General features: G+C 36.3%; 1 protein-coding gene across 2 annotated transcripts in view; it reads right to left on the bottom strand.

Moving 5' to 3' along the window:
- The window catches only part of GRM7 (glutamate metabotropic receptor 7), a 466,740-nt gene that overhangs the window by 218,028 nt on the left and 235,746 nt on the right, over positions 1-12,966 (bottom strand). For both annotated transcript variants that reach the window (XM_087708909.1, XM_087708910.1), the window contains exon 3: positions 10,349-10,490. In XM_087708909.1, coding sequence (XP_087565035.1) covers positions 10,349-10,490 — 142 coding nt within the window. The remainder of the gene's footprint in view (positions 1-10,348; positions 10,491-12,966) is intronic.

Raw genomic sequence — 12,966 nt, 5'->3', positions numbered from 1 at the left:
TATCATTGAACAAGAACTGCTTGTCATTGTCTTGTGGCTTGTACTATCAGCTAAGAAATTTAATATAGTTGAAAATGCAGAAATGTAATTTAGAAATTAAGCACTATTTCTTCAATAACACCATATTCCATAAATCAAGTCATATTGCATAGTGTTCATTAGTACCACTGATGCCTGCTAAACCATATAATATATATTTCCATCCTCATCTTTGGGTCTCCTGGGAAAGTATCAGTTTTGATGGAAGGATTTCTAGCATAAGAAGAGATAGAAATGTGCTTAGCTGACATTTTAGTTGAAACCTAACTAATTCATACTTTGCAAAATTCCAACAAACTTGTCTGTGCCATGCTTTTGCTAACTCTGCAACTCAATAGCATATTGTAAGTAGTATTTCCTTTTAAAAAAGACTGTAAGAGGAAATGTGTACAGTAAAATATTATATTAGGAAAATACATATAAAAAAGACATTTTTTTCCCCATAGTATAGCCCGGATTAAAATAAATTTGTAGAAGATAATGCTACTAATGGTTATTGGTCTTGAAAACTGTATAATCACCTTACTTGCAAGTTACAATATCAGTTGCAAAGAATACAAGTAGATGCTCTGTTATGAGCAGTTTGATTAAAGGTGTGTGTGTGTGTCTGTGTCTGTGTGTGTTTGTGTGTGTGATTGCATATCCCAAAGGAGCAAAGTCTTGTTTTAAGAGATGATGGTGGCAGACTTTATGCTATGATGAAGGTACCAGGAGAACTTGGGCCATGAACAATTTTTTCTAGGTAGGTCTGAGTCTACATGAACTTGTGACATAATCCTAGGCAAGACATGGTCAACCTGAGGGAGTTATTGAAAGCGCCTCTTATTTCTATAGGATTCTTTCTTTTTGAGTTGTTATATGGTTAAAAAGTGTCAGGAACCTTTGAGATGTTTAGGGAAAACTAAGTAAAGGCCAGACCTCTTTCAAGCAATATTAATTATATCCTGCAAGTGGGGGACAAGCTAGATCAGATGGGAGAACATGCTTCAGAGAACCTTCAGCAATCTCAAATGTAGCAAAATATGACCATCATATAATGTTGCCAGAAGTTTAACCAGGACAGAAAGGATTACTATCTCCTCCTTCCATTGCAAGCAAATTGCTAGCTTAGTGTCAAGGAGCTTTTTCAGTGCAACAATATCTATGACCATGGGAAGACAATGCTGGACAAGATGGACTTTTGAGATGACCAAGTATGAAATTAGGATAGATTAGGACCTAGCGGAAAAAGTAATTTACAATGAATTACCAAGTAATTTTTAATGCCCAAATAATGATAACATTCAATAAGCTTCAAATGAGCTTTCTCAATTAATTCAGGTTGCATGTATGAAGAAATCTTGTGATCCGTATGAAACTGTCAACTCGATGTCTGTGTTTAATAAAATAAAACAAATTCTGGATTCAAAGCAGCTTGAATATAATTTATGTCTTTTGGATTTCTAGCTACTAATAAAATTACATTCCCTCTCATAGACTCAGCTGAAGAAATAAGAGCCAATTATAATTTTGAGTTACAAAATTGCTGCCATGAAAGAAGATCATTCATAAAATGGCTGCTTGATTGGATTTCATCACAATATATGATAAGGTAGTCCTCAACTTACAACTTTTTGTTTAGTGACTGTTCAAAGTTATAAAACAGGAGTGTCAAATTCAAGGCCTGGGCTCGGAATCCAGCCTGCAGGGTGCTTAGATCTGGCCCACGGTACCTCTGCCAGTGAAAATGGAACTCGGGAGAGCTCTGTTTTTGCTGGCAAAGGGTTGCAGGAGGCTGTTGCAGCCAAAAATGGGGCTTGGAAGAACATTTTCTCTGGCAGAGACCTTGGACCACAGGCGCCACTAACATGGGTGATGTCAAGTGGACCATGCCCACACCCCCTGGCCTGCCAGGTCAAACACAACCCTGATGCAGCCCTCAATGAAATTGAGTTTAACACCCCTGTTATAAAAGCACTGAGAAAATGTCTTATGACTATTTTTCACAATTAGGATTCTTGCAGCATCCCATTGATCACATGATCAAAATGTGGATGCTTGGCAACTGGCTTGTATTTATAATGGTTGCAGTGTCCCGGGGTCATGTGACCACTTTTTATGACCTTGTGACAAGCAAAGTCAATAGGGAAGCCAGATTCACTTAAAAACCGTGTTACTATCTTAACAACTGCAGTGATTCACTTAACAAGTGTGGCAAGAAAAATAATAAAATGGAGAAAACTCATTTAACAATTGTCTGACCTAGCAACAGAAATTTTGAGTTCAGTTATGGTCAAAAGTCAAGGACTACTTCTACCTATTTTTGTGAATGCAAACTGATCACAGTTACCTTCATTTTTACACAGAACCACTAATTTCATTTTTTAAAGATACTTATATATTCAGAAGTACTCTGAAAATAAAGAGAATAATGTTTGGTTCATAGCAAGTCATATTTCTATATGTTTTAAATGATTCATTTAAAATACAGTGAAGTGAACCATGTAGCTAAGGATAACAGTTATGTCTATGAGTTAGAATATGAGTCATAATGTATATCATTTGTTAATTTAATCAAGTTTGAGGAAGATTGATCACACCAGATTTTGTTCAGGCTAATGGAGATAGAAATCATTGTTCCACTTGGGAAAAATAAATGTGTAACACTGAATACAATTATTTATAGCCACAACCAGATGAAAATTGGACAGAGTATTCTCAGTCAGAAATTTGTGCAAAGATATACTTTTAGATACTACTAATCCATGACATTAATATGAAGTTAAAATCTATGAAGTGTAATCCAGAGCCACACAAATGCTTGTTTTCATATCTTGCTACCAGCAAGTACCTCAACTGAAGCTCTCCAAATGTACTCTGAGCTACCCCCATTTGTTTTTGTAACGGTTTATAATAATTAATCAAACATGAACACAGATGAGTGGTGGGTTTCAATATTTTTTAGAACCTGTTCTGTAGGTACGGCCTGCTTTGTGGGAGTGGCTTGCCGGCCATGTGACCAAGTGGGAGTCGCTTGGCAGCCATGTGACTGGATGGGCGTGGCTAACTTGTAAAATGTGGTAAAACTCACTTAACAATGCTCTTGCTTAGCAACCAAAATGTTGGCTCAGAAACTCTGGCATTTGAAGCACGCAAGTGTTAAAGCTGTCAAGTTACAAGACCCTTGCACCCCTAACCCTTTAGGGAAAAATCCCCAGGGATGTTCAAACTTGACAGCTTTAAGACTTTAAGGTTTAGGACTTTAAGGACTCTTAGAGGTGGGCAGAGTGATTGGTGAGCCAGCCAATTAGTGAGTGGTGGGCGGGGCAAGCGTGGTGCAGACGGGCAGGGGGAGGGAGCTGGAACCAGTTCTAAATGGCACTGTAGATTTGTGGAACCTCTTCTATAGAAGAGGTTAGAACTGGCAGGAACCCACCCCTGACACAGACCCTGTTTGAAAATCTGGTATGGCTGTTATCTTTTAATGAGATAGCTCAAAATAAGGTCAGTTTCCATTTCATAAAGCAAAGACAAAATATTTGCTGTTTCAGATAAGTATCTAGCTGTGGCAGCAACTTTTCAAATACTTGTCACTGATCAACAAGAGGAAAAAAATTTGAAACAGAAATGGTGTCACTATAGCATATGTTGTAGAATCAAACTCATTTCCTAAGACAGGAAGCACTGACCTATGTAGTTTTGAGCCTCAAAGAAATAAAAATCATTATCATCAATAGACTGCTTAATGCCCAAATTAGTTTTTTTTAAAAGAAACCCATAAAACTTTTTAAGGGAATAATATGAATATTTTTTTCTATTTACTGTATATAAAGGATCTTAGTTTCTCTGTCACTGAATGGAGAATGAATGTGAGATTTAAATCGTACATGAAATAAAAATGCAGAAGTCTCTTTCCTCACAAAAACGTTATATGCTCATTTTTTGTAAATAACAGTTACTTATTTCTATTCTATTGTGTTACAAAAGAGTTTTTTAAAAGTGATGTCAATTATTTAATTCCCAGATACATTTGCATTCATTCTCTTTCTTAAAACACAAATTTTTAAAACTTTTGCCTGAGAACTGAAATTAGAGATTTTTACTGTCCAAGAAAGAAAAATGTGGTTTAGTTTGTTTTGGAAAAAATAAAATAATGCATCAAGAAGATGCCATTCAACTAAGTTATTGCAAAAGTCTAATGAAGTTCATCACACATACAAAATTACACTTGAATAATTCTCACTTCTTCATCACAAACTGCCTGGAAGATTACTCAATCAACCAAAACATTGCTTCCAAACCTAGCAGAATCCCATTTTCCTCCATACTACTTTCTTATGAAATTACTGTTCATTGATCCATCTAAAATTATTTTGAGGGGTACTATTGATTCTTTCAAAGAGAATCAAGCATAATAGCAAGCCTTGTTTCATATCTGAGTTACAATTCAGAAATGAGAACAAAAGAAGCATTGCTTGAGTATATAGGAAGAATATATTCAATGAGTAAATTTGGGAATAACTTCCAGACATTCATGTTATTTCAACCAATATAACATTCAGTTCTACCCTGGAGTTAACAAAGAGCCAATGAATGAAAATATTTGAATGCATTATATTTCCTTCCTCCCCACCTCCTGATACTATGCAGAAATGTCAGGTGAATGACCCCACGTAATTCATCAAAACAAAATCTTCAATAGTTTATGATATATTCTAACAGACTAGGGTTCAAAAGAAAAAAAAAGATCATATTCCCTAACTCCCTGCCTATTTTCCTGTAAGCTATCCTGAAACAAAGCAGTGAAAATATATTTGGTTTCCCCTTTATCCTAGTGTATCAAGATCACATACAAATGGAATCCATGCAATAAAATAATAATGTATCACAAAAGCAAGACATTCAAACAATAAAGCCAGCAATTATTTTATGTGAGGGCAACCTGTGGCCTTGCAATACATTAGAGATGAAACCATGAAAAAAAAGGCTGAAATTTTGCATTAAATAGTGGATTTATTTCCCAGTGATAACTAACATGAAAATGCTCTCTTAACCTGATTGAATAACTCAAGGACAGAAAAAAAAGTAACTTTGCGAAGCCTGCCTAGCATGTATTCTTAGAATCATGGAATTTGGGGAAGAGAAAACAGGGACAAGTTTCACTGCTTGTTCTTAGGGCATGATATCTCATTTATAAGAGAGCCAAGAAGAAGAGGTTTTGTAACAGTCCTGGCTGTGTTATCACTCTATATCTCTCTTTTGCCTTTTGGGTTATCTGCTTTCCCAACTCAGCTGCTTTCTATCAAAGAATAACAAACTAAAGAAACCTTGCAAATCATCTAAGCCTCCATCCAGGCAGGTATCTACTACTAAAACATCTCTGACAGATTACCATCTAGCTTCAGAAGAATGCCCCTGCCAATACATAAGGCAGTCCATTGCAGTACAGCCGCTGTCATTAGGATTTTTAAAAAACATAATATCCCATTAAATCTATCTCCTTGTAATGTAAAACACTTCTTGCCTTGTTTTTTTGGAACAACTCTGTGCAATTCTTGATACTATTTCAGTTGCTTGACTATATACATATGGACGGGGTGAAATACTATTGGTTCAGATCAGTTTGCCTGATCCAGTGGTAAAAAAAATGCTACCGATTTGGGCAAACCAGTAGTTCCAATGATCAGCTGTGCAACAATCAGCTGTGGCACATGATTTCTGTGTGGCGCAGCTGATTGTAGCACAGCTGATTGTCAGAGCTACCAGTTTGCCTGAACCGGTAGCATTTTTTACTACTGGTTCGGGCAAATGGCGCACATGCATGCACGAAGCAAACCAGTAGCAGACTTCAAAGCATTTCAGCCCTGCATTGAGGGGGAAAATAGTTATGCCTCGCCAGAAGAGTCACTCTGTGAGGAAGATGGGTGATTTCTAAATATGTCAACTTAAACCAAACCAAACCAAAAAATAAATAATCTTCTCCAGAGTTCTTCCAAACCTCCATTGCAAGTTTTCTTTTATTTTAGCCCTTTATCATTTTAACTGTTCTTTTCTAGATATGTTCCTGTGTTTATCTTCTTCTCTAAAATGCAGAGCCCTAGATCCAACCAAAGACTTTAGGTTCTGTCTGACTAATGCAGCATAGAATGAAATCATAATTTATCTTTACAGTATCTTGCTATTGTGCTTCTCTGATGCAGCCAAGTGTTTCCTTGCAGCTATATGGTATAGTAGGCTCACATTCAGCTGCTGATCAATCAAGGTTACTAATTCTTATTTGTGTTACTGCTGTCTGGTAGGATTTCTGCCTCCATTTCCTACTCACAACTTTGATTACTCCCAAACAAATGTTGGACTTTGTGTACATGTCCTTGTTGAAATTCTTCCTGCTGGTTTCTGTCCATTTTTCCAGTCAAGATCCTTTAGAATTTTAATGCTCTCCTGCAAGCGCTTGCAATCCCTATTTCATTTGCAAATTTGATAGTCATATTTTCTGATTTATCATCCAAGTAATCTTTAATATTTAAATAACACAAGACTGAGAATTGATCTCTGTAATATTAAATGGTAATTATGTATCTGTCTACTGGTATAATTGACCAGCTCAGATATTGCAATCTTCTTTGCAAGACTACTTTTACTGAATAATTTTAATTCTTAGATTTCTCATCAATAAGCATGCTGGCTGGGAAAGAATACCTGTTTTGGGAAAGGATGGAGCAAATTTTAGTTATAAGCTGTAAGCCTTGTGTATAAATATTCTTTCTTCCCTTTTCCCTCCATGTTCCCTGAATTTCAAATAAATCTTATTATATTGGAACAGAGATCTGTAAGTTGTATTTGTCCTTCCAGTCAAAACTGGAAATTGAATTCCAGTATTCTAACTCAATGGTTAACACTTTGGGGAAATAATGTAAAACTGGATTTTGCCTGTTTTCAGAAGAAAATCCATAAAAGGAAATTCAGATCATGGGCAATCTTTGTTTTGGCAAGATATGAAAACTACATACAGAGGATTAAAACCAAATATTAATATTCAACTTCAAGTTAAACTTGTTGCTTTAGCTGTTTTCTTTTTTTTTCCAGATTTATGGAAAATCTATAGTTAAGGTTATGGAAGCAAAACTTAATTTATTGCGTGATAACTAACATATCCATCCCAGACTATAGAAGCAGGATTGGCTGCTATGAACCTTGTAAGGTCAGCAGGTTTTTTTTTTATAGTCAGCACACTTTAATAGCCTTTCTAATCAATAGGCTTCAGTAGCTCTGATGGTTTCAAGTCTTCCAACTGCTTGTCTTTTGTTTTTCCACTGCATTGCAAAGCAAAATCTAAAAGAGGATAACCAAAACTTATTAGGGGGATCACAGCACTTTAATTCAACCCTTTATATTGGCCAGTGTCATAGAAAAAAAGGGTCAGCGGTTTTTAATCAGGTTTCCCGATTAAAATGGCCATATTGAAAAGTATTTCATTTTTATTAGCATGGGCCTCTCTTTTACCGTTTCTTCCCCTTTCATGAATTCATTTTGTATCTGGAAAGTTCTGAAAATTAACAATTCTTCAATGCTTCTAGTATTTCGGATTCCTGTCTCTGAAGCCAATGGAAAATACATATACATGATTCTAGGCCTGTTGGGCTTAGAGCCGCAACTAGAATCGTGAAAGAAACCCCGTAGTGTAAACAAGCTGAAAAAGGGAACTGAGGCGACTGTCTATCAATTGCAGAGCGTTCTGCTATCTCTTTGACTCACAAGAGGACCAGAAACCATAGAGAAAATATGTCAGAATTTCTACTTAGTTTATGAAAGAATAATAGAAAGATTGCTTTGGAAACTACTACTTGCTAATTCTCTTCTGAGCTTAGTCTCACCTGCTCATCCCTCCAGGCCATAATTTATACTTCAGAAATACAGGTGATGACTTAAAAAATGACTAAAAGGAAATTAACTAAAATGTTACCGTGTTTCCCTGAAAATAAAACAGGGTCTTATTTTCTTTTGACCCCCAAAATAAGCGATTGGCCTTATTTTCGGGGAGATCTTATTATTTTTGAGGTGTAGGAGGTAGCGACGATGGTCACCTCATGGCTGCTGCTGTGTTGCAATATTTTCAGGGAGGGATTATTTTGGGGGGAAGGCTTATTTTAGCACATGCCTGATTGGGCTTATTATTAAGGGAGGTCTCATAAGAACCAAAGAGCTACGTATCGGCCTCTTGAGGTAGCCCAGATCAGGAAACAAGGTCCACAACAACACTAGATCTATATTTTTTTAAAAATTGAAAGAGGTTGTAATAAAAGAATCTTGCAAATGTGACTGTGTTTCTTCCCCCTTCCCTTGTCTACTCTAGTGAGTCAGGGATGAGTCAGCCTGAGTTTCTTCTTTATAGTATCTCTCTTAGGACTTAAGAAACATTCATTTCACTGGATCTCTACATGATGTCAGTTCATGGGTGATTTAGATCAGGGTTGTCAAATTCGCAGCCCAGATGCATCACACAATGGCGACGCCCATGCCCGGTTTAGCAAAGGGGGGAAAAGTTTCGTGATGCCTCCATGATGACGCAAGTTTGATACCCCTGATTTACATAAAAGAAGTACAAATTTTACAAGATTTGATTTTTTTTTCTCATTAGTCACATAGAAAGCAACACACCTCTGAGTCCCAAGCACTGCACTCTTGCAGGCTCTTCCAGACCACTGTCATCAATATATAATTCAATTTTCTTCAAGTGAGCACCCTCCAGATGTGCAACCAATATAACTGAAGGATAATAGGTATAATCCATTCTGTCTGGAGACACATGCTGGTAATAAATTATATAGTTCACAATTTCTCTCTTTCTCTCCTTTAAATTACCAAGCATGCCACTTTAGAAATGGGTAATAATTTGAAGCAGGGTTGCTTGATTATGCATGCACTCCTGCTTCAGAGTTATATAAATTATTGCCAGTTAATATTAAGGTGAACACAGCCACCTCATGCAATTTCCCTCACATATTTTGCTAATGCTCTGAGCTTGGAACCAGAGGCAGTCTATTAAACTGGAGCTCCTATAGACACTGAGACAGCATGGTCAGCATTCCCATAATTGGCTATTTTTATGAGGTCAGATGTTGCTTAACAGATGCTACTAGTCTAATTTGTTATACTATTGGATGACCAATACTATTCAATTTCTTCCCCTCCCTTAGTCAAAGGTACCACTTTTTTCACCTTCACTATAGCATACTGGCAGCTGCAGTAACTCCCCACTCCCATTTACTGGGTTTTCAGCTATCCACTCTGAACGCAGTGATGTGGCTGGAATTTACATTTATTTCTAATTGTGTTCTGAAAAGAAAACTGCTAAAGGTCTTCATATCATAATACTTTCTGGCAAAACGATAGATTAAATGTTTCCTTTCTATTAGGTGCAGTTTTAGTCCCATATCTCTTCTAAAGTCGTCTGCAGCAAATTCGATCTGCATGATTAAATCAGTTTAGTTTTATAAAGTCTATATGTATGAATCTGCATAGGTGAACTTTCAAATGCTTTGCTTGTTTGGTCCTTCAAAACATACATGTCCAATAATTAGCATACCTAATCAAAACATTTTGCCTTGTAGTTTAGCCTTGTTGCACATTTATTTTCGCACAAATTGATGGTTTCTGATGCCTGCTCTAGTGCTATGGTGGAAGAGACAGAATCACAAGGCCAGTGGCCTCATCATCCACTTATCCAATTTAGCTTTCCAAGCTTCTGATTGTCCTTCTTGCTTTAACAGATGAGAGGAGGCAGACTTCAAAGTGCAGAATAATAAGCTTCAAAAGCCAGTGTGGAAAAAGAAATCTGTCTAGAATGTAAGCAATTGATTGGAGGTATAGGTTTTTTTTTTTTTTTTTACAGTGGCATTTGAGGCATGCAAAACATATTGTAACCAAGCTCACGTAGAAGATGTTCGGAAACGGTTTCTAGATTTTGCCACTACTACAGCAGCTGAGATGTTATGTAATCAAACATATTGTGCTTGTTGTCATGAGAAAGTTTCTTCCTGATATTCTCTGCCAGCTTGCTAGAATGTTATTCAAGGAGTTTTTCTTGTACAGGGGGAAAAATATATCCATAAATCCTGCTCCTTTAATCTGAAATTATACTATCCAAGAACATGCTTATTACTTCATTTATTGCTCATATGATAACAAGCCTAAGAATGCGGATACCATAAAATATGTATTCAGGCAACGCAAGCCACAAATTGTGCTATAGTTATTTTTCAGTTCAAACTCCCTGCCCTATGTAAACAAGTTAACATGTAAACAAGTCAATTTCTCCAGGCATCCTTACTTTATATCCTCATCGTAGGCAAAGACAATGATAGCCCTGGCTCTGGGTGTATCTAGAAGCAGCTTGATAATTTTATCAAATTCGTAGGTCTTGTTTTTGCGATCCTGTGGGATTTTCAATGACTGGGCAATGCAGAGATCACCTGTTAACAGAAAAAAAAGAAGACAATATGCTAAAATCTGTAAATCAGAAAAAAAGAAAGAAAATTGGAAGAAAAATGTAGTTAGAGGGAAGATATAATTAAAAAGAAAAGAATGAAAAGTGGATTTTGGCCTAGTTTGGTACAGGGGGTGTGGCTCTAAACTTTCTACATGCATACTCTACATTAAGATTTATGGACTTTCATAATTAAATAAGTTGAGTGCGTCTGATTAGTCTAAAAAAAATAGTATAAATAATCAGACCCAGAATTAAGTTTTTATTATATTTCTCATTTTATCCCATCTGAGTCCTCACAAAATCTGGAGGGAAAAAAGCTTCTAAGTATCTGCCTGGATTTTATGTTTTATATCTTTGGTTTTACCCATTGCTTGGATGCTCTCCTGGAAAGTCCACAGTATGAATTTGGTCCATTATATCCACTGTCACAAAATAATAAAGAGGGGAGTCCAGGACCCCACAAAAGAACCTGATGTCTTCCATGTCATCTAGAGGCTCAGATCTTGAATCTAGGTGGATTGTTTTCAAGTCCCCTCTTGTGACAGATTATATATAGGCCACTTTCTATCATACAGAGAGCAGTTGTCTACTCTACGGGATGGAGCTCCATGCTGAATGATAACACTTGAACTATATATCTTTAGAAACTTTTTTGACACGAAATTGAAAAATGAGAAAGTACCAGGCTTTCAAAGAAGAAAATATGGATTTCCATGAAAATCAAACTGACATAGAGTGCAAAGGAAACACTCTCAATATAAAATTCTATTCCATGATGACTGACTCCAGGAAATTTAACTCTTTGCATGCAGTAGATAACATCCTTTGGAATGATATATCTATTCCATACTCTGTATGTCAATTCTACATCTTCCCAACAAAGAGAGCAAGTAGGACTAAATTTTAAAAAGAGAGGATATAGATTTTCATATATCCATAGATGTAATTTAGAAAATATTACACATATTTTCCTAGAATGTAACATGTATTCTGAGTGAAAAATATTGTATTCTATCAGTATTGCACACAAAAAAAATGTGGAATTTTAGCTCTTTGTTTTGCTTTGCTTCTGTTTCATCTAGACTTAAATTGAAAAGTCTTTGAAACAGCTGGCTATTCCCTGAACACCCTGCAAATAAAGAAGCAAGTCCCTTGATAAGAAATATACCTACTCTATTCCCCACCTTTGCAAATTGTTTTGAAGAAAAAAAATAACATGCTAGTGAAATACTACAATTGTAAAAAAAAAAAAACATAGACTCTAACTACAGTACTTTTTTTAGTACAAGGGAGAGGTGCTCAGAAAATCATACCACATAGTATTTATAATCTTAGGGCTATTATTTTAAACCACAAACTAGTATGCATTCTTACTAATTTCATGTGTTCAATCAGTACAATACAGCTTCCAGACCCAACTCATTGGTTTGTATTGGGGCAGTCACAACCCTCAGGCTAACTATCTCAAGATGTTCCTTTGAACAGAAGAACATTTTCCTCTCAAAAAAGCCTTTATCTGAGGTTGTCCACAGGTATTCCAGTTGATTTTCTTCTGAGCTAGAACCCACAATCTCGAAACACAAACATTCCATTTTTTTTTTACTTGGAGACAGTTGAAGAGTCCCAATGAAGATTCAGGGTCAATCACCTTTCTACTGATGGGACCTAACTACAATGCTTACTTCCCATTCCCATGACTCTCCCTACTTCACTTGTTTGTATTGTGTCTGGCTTTTTAAATTCAGACTGCTTTCTTTCTTCTTTTTTTTCTTGCTACAAACATAGGCAGAAACAGAGGTTATGAGAGTGCAGACTGGAGGATGATTTCTGTGCTGATTTATGGCTGAGATGGTGGAAATGCAAGTTAACTCAGGCTGTCTGCATAGTGGCTATAGTAAATTAAATTGGAGGCTCTTCTGAGAATGCCTCTAGGAGTATATCACAGAAGGACAGCAAAAGTGCTTAGATTTATATACCGCTTCACAGTGCTTTACAGTCCTCTCTAAGTGGTTTACGAGTCAGCATATTGCCCCCAAGAATCATTTTACCCACCTCAGAAGGACGGAAGGCTGAGTCAATCTTGAGCCTGGTGAGATTTGAACTGCCAAATAGCAGGCAGCCAGCAGTCAACAGAAGTAGCCTGCAGAACTGCACTATAACCACTATGCCACCATGGCTCATTTATAGAGAAGCTCTAAAAGTGGGTGGTACAAAATCATATATGTCATTCTGAGAAGAATGACATTAAATTAACATCAATGCAAAATCATTGAATAATCACCCCTGCACCTACTTTTACAAAACTTCAACATCTAATCTATTATTGGATGGGTACTTGAAATGTCTGTGAATACTATACAAAAAACATTCTGCAAGTTACATTTTTTTTCTTTTAAGATCCTGTAATTTATTCTGAGAGAAGTCACCATTTGATGAATTTTGTCAATGTTTTCATTTTT

This window comes from Thamnophis sirtalis, unplaced genomic scaffold (assembly GCF_051295495.1).
Source record: "Thamnophis sirtalis isolate CommonGarterSnake01/CBP01778 unplaced genomic scaffold, rThaSir2_p1.2 scaffold_3, whole genome shotgun sequence".
In the NCBI taxonomy this organism is placed as follows: Eukaryota; Metazoa; Chordata; class Lepidosauria; order Squamata; family Natricidae; genus Thamnophis; species Thamnophis sirtalis.
This window is presented reverse-complemented; position numbering and strand designations above follow the sequence as displayed.